The 19818-nt window shown below is 53.6% G+C and overlaps 1 protein-coding gene across 7 annotated transcripts; it reads right to left on the reverse strand.

Moving 5' to 3' along the window:
- Window positions 1-868: 868 nt before the first annotated feature.
- Window positions 869-17828, reverse strand: LOC307199130 (uncharacterized protein). 7 transcript variants are annotated; one of them, XM_079946797.1, is made up of 6 exons: window positions 17710-17828; window positions 12803-12954; window positions 12078-12190; window positions 10919-11029; window positions 10377-10490; window positions 869-9383 (listed from the first exon to the last, which is right to left on the reverse strand). In XM_079946797.1, the coding sequence occupies exons 3-6, from the start codon at window positions 12106-12108 to the stop codon at window positions 7750-7752; spliced, it is 1890 nt and encodes a 629-aa protein (XP_079802923.1). In that variant the 5' UTR covers window positions 12109-12190; window positions 12803-12954; window positions 17710-17828; the 3' UTR covers window positions 869-7749. The 7 variants fall into 7 exon arrangements, with proteins under 7 accessions (XP_079802923.1, XP_079802924.1, XP_079802919.1 ...); XM_079946798.1 differs by lacking the exon at window positions 17710-17828 and adding an exon at window positions 17366-17682 and having other exon boundaries at window positions 12078-12187; XM_079946793.1 differs by lacking the exon at window positions 17710-17828 and adding an exon at window positions 17366-17682.
- Between the last annotated feature and the right edge of the window lie 1990 nt (window positions 17829-19818).

Here is a 19818-nt window from a genome sequence, read left to right on the forward strand (position 1 = left end):
TACCCATCTGGCTAGGTTTCCCCAGCCACTCTGCATGGCTCCCAACAAAATATTAAAAGCACAGTAAAACATCAAATATTAAAAGCAGAGGGCTGCCTTCAGATGTCTTTTAAAAGTCAGATAGTTTTTATTTCCTTGACATCTGATGGTAGGGTGTTCCACAGGGTGGGCGCCACTACCGAGAAGGCCCTCTGCCTGGTTCCCTGTAGCTTCACTTCTCACAGGGAGGGAATCGCCAGAAGCCCCTCGGCGCTGGACCTCAGTGTCCAGGCTGAACGATGGGGGTGGAGGCACTCCTTCAGGTGTACAGGACCGAGGCCGTTTAGGGCTTTAAAGGTCAGCACCAAGACTTTGAATTGTGCTCGGCAACGTACCGGGAGCCAATGTAGGTCTTTCAGGACCGGTGTTATGTGGTCTCGGCGGCCGCTCCCAGTCCCAAGTCTAGCTGCTGCTTTCTGGATTAGTTGTAGTTTCCGGGTCACCTTCAAAGGTAGCCCCACATAGAGCACATTGCAGTAGTCCAAGCGGGAGATAACTAGAGCATGCACCACTCTGGCAAGACATTCCGCAGGCAGGGAGAGTCTCACCCTGCGTACCAGATGGAGCTGATAAACAGCTGCCCTGGACACAGAACTGACCTGCGCCTCCATGGACAGCTGTGAGTCCAAAAGGACTCCCAGGCTGCGCACCTGGTCCTTCGGGACACAGTTCCATCTTCAGGGATTCTTGAGCTGCGATTCCTGCACTGCAGGGGGTTGGACTAGATGACCCCCAGGTTTCCTTCCAACCCTACAATTCTAGGGCTGTACGTCTTCTACCCACAAGGCCATGCCAGTGTCTCGCACACAAGCAGGACGCTCACTCCAGCAACTGTAAGAAAGCCTTTATTGCAAACAAACATAGCTCAGAAAATAATAATAAAACATAATAATTATTATAATAATACATCTGGAATAGCCCTAAGGGGCCCGTCTGGGTTAATGGGGATGAAGTTATCAACATGTCGTAAAAGGAGGCAACTTATGGAGGAGGCAGGGGGAAGGGGGGGCAAGGGAGGGGGCTTTCTGGCAATGTCACAGAAATGTTTCCAGCCAACTATTGTTGGCTTGTTCCCCCCGTCTCCCTCTCCAGGCTGGCTGCCCCCCACCCAACTGCAACCTCATTCCATCGGCCGGCTGCCTGCCTGGGCCAGAACTTGGAGGACCCCAACACTGCCAGATAGAAACCTTCCTCCTCCAGGCTACAGAGGGAGTCATGATTTATATTGGGGGGGGGGGTTCAGGGATCTCCCGGCCCCAAATGTCCAGCTGAAATCCGGATGGGTCAAGCAAGTCCAATGCAAGCGGTCGGCAGCGGGTCCGGGACGAACAAAAAGTATTTTCAGCACACGACAGGGCTATTCGCTCATAGGTTTTGCCGCGCTTCTGTGGGATGCCACGATGGCTGCGAATGTAATGTCCTTTATCGAAAGGAGGAGGCAAGTTAATGGCGGGTCAGGACAGGCTAAGTGAACCCTCCATGTGCAGAGGTGATATAGGATGGCCCCCCCTTGGCCGGTGGGGGGGGGGGAGAGACACGCAGCGGACAACAGAAAAGGGCCATTGCCATCGCGCCCAGGAGCCTGGCTGGCTGGCCCCTCTACTGGAGACAAGAGTGCTGGGACCTGGTTCTGATTCTGCAAGGCAATGGTGTTCTTCGGTCCTACTTAATTTTTGTGGGTTCACCTGCCATGGACACCTGCAGCGCCCAAACTGCAAATGTCCAGGGCAAGGGGGCGTCAGGCACGAGGCTTTGGCTTCACGCTCCAGAGCACAGAGGGGGGGCTGGAAGCGTTTCTCCCCCAGCTCGGCTGGGCCCACGCTGCTCCCCAAAGATTCCCATCCTCTCTGGCCTTTTCTGCCTCTGCCTAGTCGCCCCTCCAAGCCATAGAACAAAACAACAGACAAGCACAGAAGCTACAAGGAGCTTACATTGGCGATGCACAAATTAAGCCTGTTCGAAACCGGTTTCAGCCACTGGGAGGTCCTGCACACAGGAATCCTGGAGAACTGAGGTTTTGTAGAGGTTTATATTTTAGGAAGCCTCGTCTTCATAGAAGCAACAGTCCAGATCAAACTCAAGTTGGCCATGATTTAAGCCCCACTGAACTGGGGCTGGGGAAACTGAGTTAAAATAACACAGAGAGAAATTTTTTTATTTTTTTTTATTTCAGCGGGGGGAAATTATCACAAAGAGACCTGCTGCTGGAAATCCTTAAAGGGCCAAATGTTTTGATAACACCTTCATTGATGTGATGGCTTTGTTAAAAAACCTAGCATCGCAGTTCAATAGGCTTTGATTTCTGATTTGCAACTACATAAAGGAGTTTGCTCCAAAACACTTTGCTCCACAACACTTTGCTCCAACATGCAAAGGAGTTCTGGTTTGCTAGCACCATGACATGCCCAACAAATCAACTTCCCCGAGTCAAATATTTCCAGTATCCTCCACCTGAGAAGGCTTAAAATGTCAAAGGCCTCCACTGGGACACTTCCCAACGTGCATCTGGGACATGTTTTGCACACCGATGCAAGTTTGCTCTCCTCCTTTAAGCAACTGCAAATCAGAAGTCACAAACTCTATCACAGTGCAATGCTAGGTTTTCAGTAAGGCAGCCAATGAGGAATTTTGATTTTGTCAAAAGATAGCTTGGTCCATCAAAGATTTATATTACTGCATTTATGAGATATTAATGTCATTGAAATATAAACTGCATTTTCTTTACACATGTTTTACCTTAACTGGGGGGGGGGGGCGCGAGTCACCTAGTTTTTGTGAAGGATGAAAGTCCCATCGCTTTCAATGGGTCTTTGCCACAACTAGCCGAACTGGGACCCCAGAGATTCTCCTACTCGGGTGCAATGGCAGTTAAACAGGTTCTGAGCTAGTTTAAAATGTATGATAGAGGCAGATCCAAAAAGGGAGGTTCTAACTGAAGCACGGCTGGACTTGGAGCAGGGGGCGCTCAGAACCATCTGGCCGTCTCACACACTTTCTTCCAGGGATCCCACACGCCCAGCCATTGCTCAGTTCATCCTGTCTGTTAAACTGCAGGGCAGGAAGAAGCGAGGACCACTTCGACCCAACCAACATCCCTCCTTCTCTTCCAGTTACTCTCGCTGAAGTATTGGTGTGGGGTTTGTGTTTGTTTGTTTTGCATATCCTCAGATATTCTGCCTTGGGGAGGAACCTGCAGTTGGACTGTAAGGAGCAACCAGGGAATGGCACAAGCAAGACCCCATTGCCAGCCCATGTCAGTTTCCCCCTTCACTCCTCAATTAGCAGGCCCGTGACAGGCCAACGTTTGGCAGCTGCAGCCTTGAGCAGCATGCAATAAGCTTCGCCTGTTGCATTTTCTGCCTGTGACACAGCCATCCAGGATGGGGGTGGGACAGCAACTAGGGAGGCAGCTGTTCAACGGAAAGGAGCCAAGAAGTCGCCACGGGATAGCAAGACGTGCGATGCTGAGGTCACTCCAAGGCTGCTGCCTAGTTGGTGAAGCTCCTTATAAGCAAAATCAGGTTGAAAGAGGGCTAAGAGCCCGCTGGCGGCTGCAGCAGGAATCCCAGTGAGTCCGGGTATCTCTGCAGCTACGAAAGAAACACTTAAGCTACTATGGGTCGCAAGGAACCAAGGGGGTGGGGGGGTGGGATGCCAGTGACCCAGAGCCTGCAACAGAAGCCTTCTTAATAAGCTTTGCATCAATCGAGAAACTAACAACCCCCCCCCAAACAAACACAATAGACTGGGTATCGCCGATGACGAGGGGAGAAATGTAAAGTTAGAAGGAGCCAGAAACTCCTCGTCAAGGTCCAAGCAACCAGGCCTCGAGGAAAGACCCACCAACACCCCTTTGCCTACCTAATCTGGGCTATGAGCAAGAGGGCAAGTGCACTTCAGGAAGTTTTGTCTGCAGGACAGAGAGCGTCAAGAGCTGGGGTAAGCAAGCTGGGGTAAGCAAAAATGCATGGCAAAGAAGGGCGGGGAGGGAACGGCTCCCCGTAAAACAAGACACACACACAGGGCCCCCCAAATGCAACAGAATTTCACTGGGGCACACAAGAGTCCAGCCTATCCGACACCCCACCTGCGGCTTCGGTAGCCGCCAATGGCTCCGAAGGAAGACAAAAGGAGCGCGAGTTCTTAAGCGGCCCATGCCAGGGTCCAGGGATGCCAGCGCTACTTGAAGTGGGCAGGGTGCCTCTGTCACAACCAAGTACCTTCTTGTCTGGTTCTAAATGGGCCAGAGGTGCACTGACACACTGACGCAGGGGGCTAGGCAGCCCACCTCCCGCATCCTTGGACTGAATAGACAGCACACCACTGGCCTGTCCCCGGAGGCCGGCAGCCAGCTCCCTCTGCTCCTGCCTCCCCCTGCCACCGCCCCCTCTCACGCCCACCCACCCTGGCCAGAACAACCCCCTTGGGTTTCAGCATGCAACTGGGGAAATGCCAAGCAAGCACGTCTGCGCCAACGTGTCCCCCCCCCCAGAACACTCCCTACAGCACAGAACACCAAGGTGAAGGCCAAACAACCGGACACAAACACAAGGACCGAAAAGAGCTTTCTTGGCTGCCCACAACCCCAACTGTTCTTTTGCTCCCTCCTCCCCAAAGGGGTTGGCGCCCAACGCCTCCTCCCAGAAAACACACGCATTGCATTTAAGTCACCAGCCCCAAAAGATCCACCAGGCACAAGCAGAGCATCTCTTTTCCCCACGGGTGCCCTGGACCCAGGATTGCCACCAAGGGCTTCTCTAAAACCCTGTTCAAGAAGGGGCCCTTTGCAGAGTGGGGAGCTACCTTCTCCAGTCAGGATCCCTCCATAGCAGCTCAGGTGGTTTAGGAGTGAAGCCTTAGCCTGGAACGAATGCCCAGCCTGGAGAAGGGAGCCTGGGAGGGAGGTGGGGCGTTTGACGTTCCTGTGGCCAGAGCTGACCCAGGTTTTTCTCCAGCCTCCTGGGGAAGGGGTGACTTTTACTCAGAGCCAGGAGGCTGCAAAGTGCAGAGGTCGGGGCAAGGGCTGAATCCCTCCCAACTGCAGAAGACCCTTGCATCTTGGCACCCCGGGTACTTCCCAAACCCCCAGAGACATCAGAGCGGGTCCTTGAAAGGTGGGAACAAACCATTCCTCAAACACTAAAGGACCAAACATTAATTCTGCAGCCTTGCTCTGGGTTGGGGGCAACGTGTAACAGGACGAGAAGCATCAGCCACAGGGCCTCCCGCCTTTGCATTGCAGCCACAGGGAGCTTCCCCTTTGTTTGCACCCATAAGTACGTAAACCCTTTGCACTGCCCCCCCCCCCGAAAGCCACACACAAAAACAGCTGATAGCCAGAGGGATGGCAAGATACAGACACCTTAGAGGATCCAATCACTTTATCAGCTGTGTTGCATGTATCCTGGCTCTCTCACGCTTCTCTCTCCACATGCTTTTTACTTGGGCATTTTGCACTTTTCTGGCATGGGGGGTTTTTGCCCCCCCCCCGCCACCTGGGCTTCCCCCCCAGACACACACAGATTCTCTTCCTTTGGGCAACTCAGCATCTCAACCAGCCTTTGCCTGATGGGCCTGGCGGGAGCTGGGAATCCGAGAGCGGGGCCTCAACTGGGCACAGTCTGACCAAGACGACCCGAGAGCCTGCGGCCCCTCAAGGAAACAGCGTTGTCTGGGGCACACAGTTTCCACACCTTCTTCTCCCTGCTGTGGGAGCCTGGACTCCTTTGGGGCTCTCATGCCTCTTGTACCCCACAACTCTCTCCTCTGCCCCTCAAGTGTGCCCCGCCCATGGCTTCTAAAGCACCCAGCCCGGTTTTATGTGCAGTCAACACCCTCCCCCCCCACCACGACACCACCCTCCAACCAGGACTGGTTGACAAAGTGGGCCGAGGATCTGAGAGCTTAAGGCACAGATTCCCCCTCTCATTGCCCGGGGTCCTTTTTCTAAGGGGTGGCATCCCTAGGGGAGGTTTGGGGGCCTGCTCTGCAAAGCAGGGGAGGAACAGGCAGCCCGTTGGCACACCCAAAAACCAACACGGCTGCCCACTGAGCCAATGCAGAGAGCCCTCTAGCCCATCAGGCCAGCGCGGTCTCTGCAGACCAGTCAACACAGAGTGGGGAAGCCAGAGGGGCAAGCCACGCGGCAGAAGGCAGAACCGAGGTCAAGGGGGCTTAACGGGGGTCACATGTAAAGTGCTTCGGCTGCTTCTCCTGCCCCACAACCCAGCCTTCCCAAGAGGAGGGACCACTGGACATCCCTCCCCTCCTCCTCCTCTTTGGTCAACGCTTCCATAACTCATCCACGCCTACGCTACAGACCAGCCTTGGTCCCAGCCTGGTGCCCTCGGGGTGTTTTGGAGCACAACTCCCACCAGCTACGGGATTTGTGCTCCAAAGCACCCAGAGAGCACCAGACTTGGGGAAGGCAGCTTTGGACGCTTCTAGGCCACCAGTTGCTTCCCACCAGCACCGCCCCACCCCCCTCCGCAGACTGAAGACGAAGGAAGCCCAGCTCTCCTCGCAGAGTGGACTTTGCTGCTTGCGCCCAAGATCCAGACCGCTCCATAGCAACGCGCCGCTTCTGAAGCATGCTGAAGTCCTCCTCCCCCCTCTGTCAGTCTTTGGAGGGGCGGGGCTTCTTTCCTCCTTCAACCACCCGCCCCGCTTTTCTGTGAAAAGGCAAAGCATGCAGAGTGCCACCGGGCAGGAGAGGCATCAAGAGTCTGCTCTGCCCACGAGGAAGCAGGGGAGTGTGGAGATTATGGGCAAGGGTTCTTGTCACAAGTTCGCCCCCTCCCCACCCCCGGAAAATCTAACCACCCGTGGTTGCTCCTGCAGCAGACTGATAATGTTCCTCGTCACCAGAATCTCCTGCATTCGGTGTCCTCGGTTGCACAGGGCAAACGAGAAAAATGAGCCTGGGGTCTGGTAGGCAGTGAGATCCCCAGGTAGACCGCTGCCTGCAGAGTCCAGCAGCGGCTGTTCCTGTGGTTCTTTTGTGCTGGTCAACTCTGGCTGGCTTCGCACGGCAGCTAAGGCATCTCCCAGTTTCACACGTAGGACGTTGTCCTCTCCTGCACCCGCCACTCTGGACCCCGAAGGCGAGAGATCCCAGGTGGAATTTGCTAGGCAACAGCAGGCATGTGGAAGGAGGGGAAGAAAGCAGGTCCTCTCCAGAGTCCTCTCTTCAAAGGAAGGCCCTATAACGTTGCTGCCTGCCAGTCTGGAGACGCTGCCTGCTCGCAGGGCCCCGTTCGCCTCCCCTGGGGGAGGCAGATTTCCACCGCATCTGTGCTGCACGAGGCGGTTGAGCAGAGTTCCGCTGGTTCCTGGGGTGGAGGGAGGAGGGTGTGGTACATGGCGGGGGGGGGGATTGTAGGGATGAAGAAAATACACTTGGCACAATGACACCCCCGCGGGCTCAAGCTTCCAGGGGGAGAAGTCTGGTGGTGCTGCCAGAAAGATCGATCTTTTTCTGTGCCAGGAGATGCAGGAGCAAAGAGGGGGGTTTTGCACGTGTCTCAAGATTTGGGGGGGGGGGGGTTGGTGCAGGCTGAGGGCTCTCCTGTCCACAATACATGCATGAGCCCCACCGCCTTGCCCCACCGCAGAGGGCTGTTTATGTGTGGGAGGTCCTATGTGGGGAGGGCCAAGCCCAGCCCCCACCAATCTGTGCTTGCACAGCACCCGTCTTTGGGGAGGAGGAAACTATCGCAGGGAATCCGGGATGGAGCAGAGTCTCGGGTTGGGGGCGGCGGGGTGGCCCTGGGCCCCCTGCTGGAGCTGCAGGGTGCGGGCCGGGCACGGGATGCCCAGCCAGGCACGCCCAGGGGCGTCCCTGGCGCCCGCCTGGAGCTGCCCCAGGTGTGGCGGGTGAGGAATGACCAGGGAGGCCCTGCTGGCGTGGCAGAGGCAGTGGAGCATTTCGCTGGGGGCATCCAGCCGTGGTCCCACCAGGCTCTTGGGCTTGGTGGTGATGGGCTGCGGTTGCCCCATGGGCACCACGGAATGGGCGCTGGAAGTGGGCAGCGCCGGCAGGCTCAGCCGGCGCTGGCAGTGGAGCATCTCGGCGTGGGGGTCCATCACGGCCGGTGGGGCACTCAGCTTTGGCCCTTGCTCTGAGCCGGGGGCCACACCCTGGAGGTGTCCAGCGGGGCCCGCTGCTGCGTGGGGACCGGGTGGAGGGTCCGCGGGAAGAGACTGTGGCCCATGAGGGGCTCCGTGCTGCTGTTGCTGCTGCTGCTGCTGGGGCTGCTGCTGTTGTTGTTGTTGTGGCTGTTGCTGCACCTGCTGCGCGGAGGGGGCAGCCCGATGGACACCCGGAGTGGGATCCCCAGGCAGATCCTGGCGGGGGGCCGGCGTGGCCCTCTGCGCGGCCGAGGTGGGGTCCCCGGGGAGCGGGGCCTGCTGCTGGAGGCCGGGAGCCACCGCCAAGAGGGCTCCGGCCAGGGGGTCAGCTCCCAGGACCTGCCTGTGGGTCCTCTGGTGCGCTCGGAGGGCTGACTCTCCCTTGAAGCGCTTGGGGCAGCAGGAGCAGGCGTGGGGCCTCTGCTGGGAGTGGGTGCGCTGGTGGGCGGCAAGGTTGCCCTTCTGGCTGAAGCGGCGGCCGCAGGTGGCGCAGGGGAAGGGCCTCTCGCCCGAGTGGATACGGCGGTGGGTGATGAGGTTGGCGCGCTGGTTGAAGCGCTTCCCGCACTCGGTGCAGGCGAAAGGCTTCTCGCCCGTGTGGATCCGCTGGTGGGTGATGAGGTTGGGCCGCTGGCTGAAGCTCTTCCCGCAGACGTTGCAGGGGAAAGGCTTCTCCGTCTGGCGGCTGCCCCGCGGCACGGGCGTCTTGGGCTCTGGGGCGATCAGCCCCTCCTGGACGGCGTGCGTACGCTGGTGGGCCGCCAGGTTGGCCTTCTGGCTGAAGCGCTTGCCGCAGCGCAGGCAGGGGAAGGGCCGCTCGCCCGTGTGCACCCGCTGGTGGGTCAGCAGGTTGGGGCGCTGGCGGAAGCGCTTGCCGCACTCCAAGCAGGGGTAGGGCTTCTCGCCTGTGTGGATGCGCCCATGCGTGATGAGGCCCTGCTTCTGGCGGAAGCACTTCCCACAAACCACGCAGGCGAAGGGGCCCGAGCCGAGGCCCTGAGAGGGGCGCCCGGGGCCACAAAGGCCCGGCTCACACGAGGCCGCTTCCTCCTTCTTGACACGAGGCTGCTGTGCCCGCAGCTGGGCGGCGTTGGGCGCCAGGAAAAGGCCTGCTCGGGAGCTGTCGGGGAAGAGCTGGTAGCGCTCCAAGCTGGCCACAAAGCCCTTCTGGCCACCTTCCTCCTCCTTGATGGCCTTGCCGCGGCCAGCTGCTCCTGAAGGGGGCGGGAAGAGGGAAAGGGAGAAAAAGAGGTGGAAAGGAAGCATGAGAAGGGGCGAGAGGAACAAAGCACAAGGAGGCCTTTGCAGAAGAACAGAGGAGCTTCGTTTTGTGCACCAATTCTCCAGGAAAAAGAATCAAAGGCCACTCCTATGAGAGAATGTATGAAGCAGTCTGGGATATGGTAGGCATGGTTAAGCTTACATATATGGTGAGAACCAGACAGGGCAGACGACAAGGCAATGCATTTATCAATTAATGGGCTGTTTTTACAATATCCCGATGTAATAAGGTGCAGGATAATGTAAGCCCACTTGTATTACTTGCAACCTGGTGGTATTAATTAATTATTATTTTTATTTTGGTATGGAACTTTGCTCCTATATGTTTATTTCTAGATATTCCTTTCTGCTTTTATCTGGCCTCTGTTGCTATACTTGCTATGTTATAAATATATGTAAACAATAAGAAACCAACCAAATAAGAAGAATAAGGAGGTATGCCATGAATGTTTGGGGCAAGGCTGCTGGGGGAGTGAAAAGGTCCACAACATGCCGTATTTTTATGCAGGCAACAATCCAGACAACATCCAGCCTGTACATTCAGGGCTGGGAGGGGGGCAAACTATTTTTTTTTAAAGAATAAATGGGTTGTTCTTATCTGCCTGTCTCAAGAGACAATGGAGTGCACCTCCAGGGGTGAGGTCAAACGGCTGGCAAATCACAGCACCTGCTGTGGCTGCAGAGAATGGTAAATAAATGGGTGCCTCGTTATTTATTATTTTAGAACAGAAGTGGCTCTCCCAAATATCGTCAGACTCACAACTCCCTTCAGTCCCCTTCACCAGCAGAGTCCCTGGCCAGGGATTATGGGACTTGAAGTCCAGTGTCATCGGAAGGGCCACAGGCTCCCTCCCCATTGGCCTGGCAACCAAAACTGCTGCTGGAGTCAACCAATAGGCAACACCCTCTGCTGGATGGCTCCTCACCTTGGCAGGAGCCTGTGCACAGCTTGCCTTCCTCCAGCTTCTGGCGATCCGTGACGCCAAGCTCTTCCCACCGTTCAATCCAGGATAAGCTCTCGGGTTTGAAGAACCGGTAGCCTGGCACAGGGAAGAAGTGGTTAGTTTTGTTGGACTCTGTCTGTGAAAAACCTGCACTTGCCTTCTTGGCCAACAGGAAGACTCGGAAGAAGATGAAGGGGCCACACCTGCAGAGTGACCAAAGCCAAAAGCTACCACAGGCATTGTCTGCCAAGGGCCTCCAGAAACTCTGGTCGTGGCCTCCGTGGCTTTTATCTCTGTTTCAGCCCCCTTAATTCCACACACTCAACCCCAGAGCCCTCAACCCTACTCTTAAGAATTACTCAGAACAGGAGTTCTGAATACGACCCACTAAGGAATATGATAACGCAATAAAATCAGAAACAGTTAACAATTAATTGCACAAATATCCAAACCAAATTTAGTTTGGTTAATTCAACAAAACTGATGAAGGTGATCCACTGCTCCCACTCTGCTTAGTGGCTTACCTGGGCAGGGATCTGTTGGAATCCCTCTGCTAGAGTCCAGCTGATCTCCAACACACTGCTCTCCAGCACGCTCGATCCGAGACAGGAGATCAGGTTTGAGAACCGGGTAGCCTGGAGAAGGAGGAACACCATTACGCTCCATTGCGGTGGCTTTTAAAAGGCTGACTCAGGTTTCCACACCTGGCACAGAGAAAGGAGCACTCCTTGAATGCAGATGCGTTGGAGAGGCGGCCCCTCTGTACCCCACCACACCCCAGGACAGGATCTTAAAGGTAGAGGGTTTCTTTCCGGGAAAGGTATCTACCACAGAATCACATCTACACACAGAGGCAAATGGATGGCAAGCTGATGGAGGAAAGGACTATTAATGGCTATTAGCCATGGTGGCTCTGGTCTGCCTCCACAGTCAGAGGCAGCGATGCTTCTGAATCCCAGTTGCCAGAAGCCAAAGGACGGGGGAGAGCGGCTGTTGTGTTCAGATTCTGCTTGCGGGTTTTTCCCATGACGGGCATCTGGTGGGGCCATCAGGATTCTGGGCTGGATGGGCCACTGGCCGGATCCAGCAGGCTCGTCTTGGGTTAAGCAACCTCAAGAGACTCCTGCACCAAAGCAGACTCAGCCAGCCGCCACCAAGCGTGCTCTTGAAACCTCAGAGCTGGGCTCCAACATCACAAGCTAGGTGGGAGCTGTGCTGGCTCTTCACCTGGGAGGCCTCTGCTGCCTGGAGTGGAGACCTAACAATTGGCAGGAAAGAGGCTGACAGACCCTCTGGCCTCACAATACAGTCGTACCTTGGATCCCAAATGCCTTGTGACTCAAACATTTTGGCTCCTGAACACTGCAACCCCAGAAGTGAATTTTCCGGTTTGCGAATGTTCTTTGAAGCTGAAATGTCTGACACAGCTTATACGGCTTTCAATTGGCTGCAGGAGCTTCCTGCAGCTAATCAGAAGCTGCGCCACAGTTTCCAAATGTTTTAGAAGTCAAACGGAGTTCCAGAACGGATTCCATTTGATTTCCGAGGTACCACTGTATTAGCTATCTGAGGTGCACGGCAGTTTCTCTGCCCCTCTTGAGCAGAGCCAGCGTGAACGAGGAGCTGAGCCTTTCTGAGGCTCCCAACAGGCACCTCCCCCAAACAAAACCAGCGGCGTCTTACCCAGGGAAGTGACCAGCTCGTAGTTCTCCATCACCACACCCACTGACTCCTTGCGGATTCTCCGGGACCTCCTCCGGGGAGACGCAGACCAGGGCAGGCTCAGACGTCACCTGCTGCAACAAGATGGACTGGTCAGCACTTGCCCTGCTTTGAGGAAGCCGCCTCAGGACCAAGAAGCCCAACCCGGGAGTGGCAGGAGCCGCCTTATACCAAAGCCACAGCCTCAGACAAGCAGGGGTGGGCAGCGAGATGCTCCCCGGATGTGGCTGGACTACCACTCCCATCAGCCCCACCAGGGTGGCTATGCCCCGCCTCAAAAGTTGAAGGCAACAATGCATCCAGAGGTCTCTGGTGCTCATGCTCTGCTCCCCGGTTTCCCACTGAGGCATCTAGGTGGCCACAGTGGGGACAGGATGTTTACGGCCAATGGCGAGGAACGACAGGAGATGCTTTCAAGGACTGAACCTGGGGCTTTCTGCATTCAAGTATAATAATAAATAATGATTTATTATTTATACCCTACCCATCTGGCTGGGCTCCCCCAGCCACTCTGGGCGGCTTCCAACCAAATATTAAAATACAGTAATACATCAAACATTAAAAGCTTTCCTAAAGCAGGGCACAGGGTCTGAGGAGCCTTCCCCAAGCAAGGCGTCGGAAGGCAAGAAGCAGCTGCCCCAGAGAGCTCCAACCCATGGCTCAGACTTCCCCTGCCCTCACCCTACCTGGGCAGCCCCCTTTGCAGGCATTTCCTAGGACAATTATCCAGGGAGGGGAGATCATGTTTCTCCTCGGCAACTGAAAGGCAAACGGGATTCGTCTTGTGAGTCTGACCATCCTTCTGGCGGCTTATTTTTGCTGCTCTTTCCGAAAGGCCCTGCATCAACCGGGAGGAGAAGAGGTTAAGCAAACAGGGTGCTGAGGCCCAGTGTAACCCAAGCCCCCTGCAAATCATCTAGCTCTGTTCAATTTCTCTGAGTCTCTGTGCAAAGCTAACGGCTTGTTTTTTTGCTGTTTTGAAAGCACTAGATTCAACCGTTAGGGCTCTGGCCGGCGGCCGTGAGAACAGCAGCTGGTCTAGATGGGCCACTGGTCACTAGCAGATTCTTCTTATGTTCATTGCTGCATACCGAACACAGAAACTCAAGAAAGAATATACCCCGTATTTTTCGCTCTATAACACGCACCCGACCATAACACGCACGTAGTTTTTAGAGGAGGAAAATCCGTAGGCATGCCACCCGTAGGCATTCCCTCCATAACACGCACAGACATTTCCCCTTACTTTTTAGGAGGAAAAATGTGAGTGTTATGGTGCAAAAAATACGGTACATTTCATAAGCTCATTTGCAGCCTCTGGGAGACAAGCTGGCCCAATAAAAGGTACCCTTTCACTTGGAAATGCTTGCAGGGGAGACAAAAGCACAGAAAGGCTGCCAGGTCTCCTCTCTGTTTGCAGACACAAAGACACCACTTGGGGAGGTGGGGAGAGAGACATGTGAACTGCAAGACCATAGAGAACGTGAAAGGAAGCAGCAGCAGGTGCCAAAGAAAAGGTTGAGGACTACGGTAGCAGAGTCAGGGACTAGATGGCCCCTGGGGGTCCCTTCAAACTCTGCAATTCTACGGTTCCTGCCCAGAAATATAGATGATGCTATAGCTGCTACGTTTCATATCCTAAGGAGTTTGGGTCACTCCATATCAAAAAACAAAGAAAAGGTGAAGGAAACCACAACCCAAACAAGCAGAAGCGTCTTCCTGATGAGTTTCCTGGCTGTACACTACTTGTTTTTTTGATATGGGGTGACCGTCCACTATTTAAAAAAATAGTAAGAAGGGATATGGTGGATGGTTATAAAATTATGCATGGTAAAAAAATTATGCATTGCAGCAAGTTGGACTGGATGACCCTTTGGGTTGTTTCCATGCCTACAAATTTATGATTCTATAAGAAAGTGGAGGGAGGGAATCTCAACCCCTCCCCCATTACCTCAGGCAATGATAGAGGGCAGAGACAGGCAGGCCAGAGTAACACCCTCTGCTCCCAAATGCTGCAGAGAGAATTCTGCCACCAATGATGAGGTTTTTTAAAAAATGCTTTGCCACTGCTTCATAGCAACCACACTGTGTGGTTTTTATTTTACTTGTACACCTTGAAAAGGATTTGTAACCTTAGAGGCATAATATGTGTAATAAATAACAGGATAATTCAATGAAATTTACGGGCAAGGGATTTAAGACAGGAAACGGAAAGGACTTCTTTGGACGATGCACAATTCAATACAGTGGTGGCCACTATAAAGAGTATTAGACAAATCCTTGAAGGCTACTGAATGGCTACTAGAAATGGTGGCTTTCTACAGTCTCATGGATGCCACAGAATACCTCTGGCTGTGAAGCACTAGCCCACAAGAGAGTCCTTGCTTTCGTTTCCCACCTGGGGGCTTCCTGACACAGCAAGACTTCTTTCCCTGAGCCTCTGCAGACACATCTTTCCCTATAGCCTCAGCCGTCTTCTGATCTCTGGGCACTGCGGAATCTGACCCAGAAAACACAGCCTTGGAATCTTGGACAGCATCCTGAATGTCGAGGTTCTTTTTTCTTCAAAGAGGTTCCTGCAGAAGTCCCTGGCCCTTAGGAAAGTTACTTTTCATTCATATGGTGGCTTAGGCAAAGTCAAAGGTAGGAAAGCAAATGTTGGAGCTGAGCGGGGAATCACAGCATCATAGAATTGCAGAGGATCCAAAGGGTCACATAGTCCAACTTCCTACAATACCAGAATCGCAGCTAAAAATCCCTGGCAGATGGCCATCCAAACTCTGTTTAAAAACCTCAAACAAAGAAGGAAAGTCCAACACCTTCCACGGTGGTGAACCTGGGTTTCAAAACTGGAACTTAATAGCCTGCCCACTGAACGGCAGCTGTACTAAACACACACACCCCCGAGTCACTCAACAAGATGGGGTCACAGCAGAGAAAGTGGATACACGTTAAATGGAAGAGCTTTGGCAAAGGAAATTGAAGAAGAATGTGAATTCTTGAAGAAGAATGTGAAGGACACAGTGAAACACTCTGACCAAGGGAGAGAGGATGCCTTGTTCCAAGGGCCACGAATCAGCACAAAAGATGGTCTGCGGGGGGTGGGAAAAGGACGGAATTGCCTCCAGCAATGCCACCCCAGGTGCCCACTCTCTCTTGGTCCAGCCTGGCAGACAGAATGAGGAGGGAGCAGCTGTCCAGCCTGCCCCATCATTCTTTCTCAGGCTGCTCCTGACAGTCTCTGGAGGTTCCCATTCCAAAACTGCCTTCTCTGGAAGACAGGTGGAAGCAGGATCTGCTGTTGCGGCCATTCCACAGTTCTTCTGCCATGTCCATTCAAAGGCACAGACCCATTGCCACAGCCAGAGGAACGCGTCTGGCCAAGACAGTTTTTGCCCATAAGCAAATTACAAAATCTTTCACATAAGGTTTCTTCCACTTGGGAAAGGTGCTCTCTTTCAGACAAAAGCTTTGAAATCTGAACTGATTAATGAGGGGACTAGAAAGACAAATCCCTTCTTAGTACAAAATGTTTAAGGAATCGAAAGTTGTGCAGCAGTTAACCTTATCAAGCTGAGGTTAATCGCTTCCTGCCACACTTTGCTGTCAAGATGGGAAACCCAAACCACGGCCAGAAGCACTCAAGGAAAATCTAGAAGCCAGTTAAGGATCCAGGAAAGAAACTGGAGAACTGGCCCGAGAGTGAACAAAGCTCCACTCCTGACAGCCCAAGCTCCTCCAACGCAGCCCCAAAGCCCCACCCGCCAGCCAGCCCCACTGCAGCCTTCCCAGCACAACCCACAGAGCAGAAAACAAGCCATTTTTAGCAGCGGACCCAGAAATACAACAGCAATTCCCTCTCTTGTCCCCAGAGGCTGCAAATATCTTTTTGACCTCTGCCATCTGCACGTTTTCCAACTGCAAGGGCAACTTTCTGCCAAGGCTCAAGGGCTAGAGAGAAATCTTTGCTTTTTTCCACTCTGGCAACTACCTGCTTCTTTTTTCCACCACCAGCCTAGCCAGGTTGGAAGAAACACTCATGTTCTGAACACCAGCATCACATTTCAAAGGCAACTAGACAAGTCAATTTTAAACTATTTTTCAACTTGGCTCTGATTTGGGGTTGGCAAATCAAAAGAGTCAAAAGAGTTGGCCATTTAAGGCTGCAATGCTGCATATGCTTTGGTGAGGAAGGTTCATTTGCTGGACACCATGGAATTTACCTCCAAGTAAACGAACACAGGATTGTGCTGAACATCAACCTCTGAAATTTCCAGTTCTCTAGAAGCTACATCCAACCAACTTGGGACCCTGTATCTATCTTGAAATAATAGGTTGGGGGGGTTTTCGCACTCAACAGCTAACACACGTACCCAGGAGAAATTCCCACTTAATTTGATTAAACTTCATTCACAGCAGACATGCAAAGGATTGTCCTATAATTCTGCCACTACTGCCCTGACTCCAGGGGCAACCAGAGGCTATGTCCATGTATGGAAAAAGAGCAAATGGGCACCTAATAGCTCCCATTTTACAGGTACAAAGCTGCCAAAGTTCAGGTGAATATGAATGCCTACTGAGAGAGGCCCTTTTTGAATTACAGGCATTTCCAGGCTTCCCCATTCAGATTTTTTAAAAAAGGTCGCTGTCTCCCTCTTACCCACTGCATCCATCATTTCCACAAGTTTGGAAGGCCCCCAAGCCAGCCCTGCCCTCTCCAGGCCCAGGAGGGGGGCTGGGAAGCCTCAACCTAAACCCTCAAGCCCCGGGGCAACGTTGGCTCAAAAGGAACGAGTAAGGCGGGAAGGTGGCACCACCCAAAGGTGCCCCAGGGCCCACCCATCGACCCTGGCTCGGGAAAGGGGCGATCTGCCCCGGAGCCAGCCTTTCCTGCAGAGGAAACTTCAGGAATTCGGGAGGAACTGGGAAGGGGGGGGGGGAGAGAAATGCATTCAGTGCCCGCGGACGCAGAGGGGAGCCCACTCCGCCCTAGAGGGGGGCCATGGGGAGGAGGGAGGGAGGGGCTTTTGAGACCCTCTGAGGGGGTGGCTGAGTGGGGAGGGGGGTGAAGGGCCCCCTCCCTCCTCCCGCGGAGGGGCTTCCCCTGCGCCCCACCCCCACCCCAGGCGCCCCCCACCCGCGAGGCCTCTCCCTTGCCCCCCCCCGCCCCGCCCTTCCCTCGCCCCCGTCCCACCGCCAGGGCGGCCCCCCCCGGCCCTCTCCCTGCCCCCCCCCCCCGCCCCGCTCACCAGGCCGCGCGGTGACCCCCTGACCCAGCAGGCGGTGTTGCCATAGCAACACCGTGACGGTCCCCGGCCGTGGCGGACGCGAGGACCGCGTCACCGACGCATCATCGCCGGGCCCGGTGACCTCACGCGATGACGTCACGCGGCGGAGGGGCGAGGCCTCGTCTTTTCTTTTCCCTTTTTCCTCCCCCTTCTCCCCGTCTCCTGTTATATATACATATAGGTGTATATATAGATTATTTTTTTATTCTAATAGAGCAGAAAGGACCCGGATGAAGGAACCGGAAAGGCCCGCTCGCTCACCCCCCCTAAGCCCCGCCCCCATTCGCCCTCCACAATACACGCACTTCCGCTTCCCTGCTTCTCCTCACGGACCTACTTCCTCTTTCTCCCTCCTTACCCCGCCCGGACTCTGAAAGGAGATTGGCGGAAAGGACCCGCCGCGCGGCATCATGGGAGAGCGAGTTCCCGCCGGGCGCAGAGGCAGGAAATGGGGCGCCGTCCCGTTTGCCCGAGAAGCGTGGGAGGGGAATCTCGCGATGGCAGCCGGGTTTCGCGGCTCAGCTCTCGCGAGAGGCTCTTCTGCTCAGGGCATCATGGGAGAAGTAGTTCTGCGGGAAGCGCATGAGGCCTACATCGGAAGGCCTCAACTCGTTTGCTGTGGGGCGAGAAAGGAGGAGGAGCAGAGCCAACGCCTTACCTTTGAAGCGCAAGGAGACGGTTAAACCACACGACTGCTAAAGAATCCTGGGAACTGCAGTTCGCTAAGGATGCTGGGAATGGTATCTCTGTGAGAGGGAAAACTACAGTTCCCAGAGTTCTTTGGGGGAAATCCTGTGCTTTGAATGTGTGGTGTGGATTTGTCCTTTCTGGAGGAAATCTCATGTGTCAATTCCAGTGGTTGCCAAACAATTGGGGAGCACACTGGGCGCCTCCGTTCCATAAACTCATCTCCAGCTACAAAGCATTATTCCGAACAGTGGTTTGCACAACCCACTAAGGAAGATAACAACACAATGACATTCGAAATGGTAATAAATAATTGCATATTTATTCAAAATCCAATTAAAACTATTGAGTTCAATCAGTTCAGCAAAATTCCATCTACGGCGTCTACAGAAAATTTTAAACATCACCTGGGAAGACAGGTGAACTGAAATATACTCAGAGTCGCAAAGTGATTTCATGCTCTTTATTCAGCTCATAGTGGTGAGGAGGAATGAATGTCCCCTCAAATTATCTGCTTTATATACATTATTTACACAATGGGCTGCACATGATTGGCTAATTCCAGAATTCTACTGTAAGCCAATCAGGTTGTGGATTCACTTATATCTGGAGCATGATTGGGTGGTTCCTGCCAACCAATCATACTGCTGCATTGTTCTAGGACCAATCAGACTGCTGCATTCTGAATCCTATTGTTCTAGGACCAATCAGACTGCTGCCTTTTGGATCCTATTGTTCTAGGACCAATCAGACTGCTGCCTTTTGGATCCTATTCGACTCAGTACATAACATGAACTAATACCAGTGTACTGGAAGTAGCCAAGATCACCAGTGTTGAAGCGATTATTCTTCAACATCCACTTCGTTGGACTGGTCATGTTGTGCGGATGCCTGATTGTCGTCTTCCAAAGCAACTACTCTATTCCAAACTTAAAAATGGAAAGCGTAATGCTGGTGGTCAACAAAAGAGGTTCAAAGACTCTCTCAAAGCAAATCTTAAAAAAGTAGTGTAAACACTGACACCTGGGAAATACTGGTCTGTGAGTGCTCCAAGTGGAGAACAGCCTTTACCAAAGGTGTCATGGGTTTTGAAGATGCTCAAACTCAAGACGAAAGGGAGAAGCACGCTAAGAGGAAGGTACACTTGGCAAACCCTCACCGTGATCAACTCCCGCCCAGAAACCTCTGTCCCCACTGTGGAAGGACACGTGGATCCGGAATTGGTCTCCACAGTCACTTACGGACTCACTGTTAAAACAGTGTTTATGGAGGACAATCTTACTTGGCTATGAGGGATCGCCAAAGAAGAAGAAGAAGTTATTTACACCTCCACAGCCCCACTCCCTCCCCACCCCAACTTGATAGCACCCCACTGGGTAATCCCACCAGCTTTAGGGTTTCCCCCTCTGGTTCCAAAGAGGATACTGGACTGGATAGACCACTGGCCTGATCCTGCATGCTGTTCTTGCACAAAATGTACTAACCTTTTATGTTTTCTACAAACATTCTAATAGAACATAGCCAGCAAAACTTGTGGATTCTAAATACCAGCATGCATGAATCATTGAAGCCATTCCCCACTTTAAAATAAGAACAAACCTGCTGTTGGCTTTGTCACTGCCATCCTGGCTTCTCTGGCTAGGAAGGGGACCAAACTGGCCACCGGCAACTTGACCTCCAAAATGCCAGGTTCATGAAAGAGGCTCCCCAAGCAGGCGTTGGGAAAC

This window comes from Podarcis cretensis, assembly GCF_951804945.1.
Source record: "Podarcis cretensis genome assembly, chromosome: 12".
NCBI lineage: Eukaryota > Metazoa > Chordata > Lepidosauria > Squamata > Lacertidae > Podarcis > Podarcis cretensis.

Coding starts and splice junctions, on each gene's coding strand:
- LOC307199130 (XM_079946797.1), bottom strand. CDS start 12,108: ATGGAGAACTACGAGCTGGTCACTTCCCTGG. Junction 10,491..10,918: donor TCCAACAGATCCCTGCCCAG/GTAAGCCACTAA, acceptor TCCCTGTGCCAG/GCTACCGGTTCTTCAAACCC. Junction 9,384..10,376: donor GTGCACAGGCTCCTGCCAAG/GTGAGGAGCCAT, acceptor CGCCCCCTTCAG/GAGCAGCTGGCCGCGGCAAG.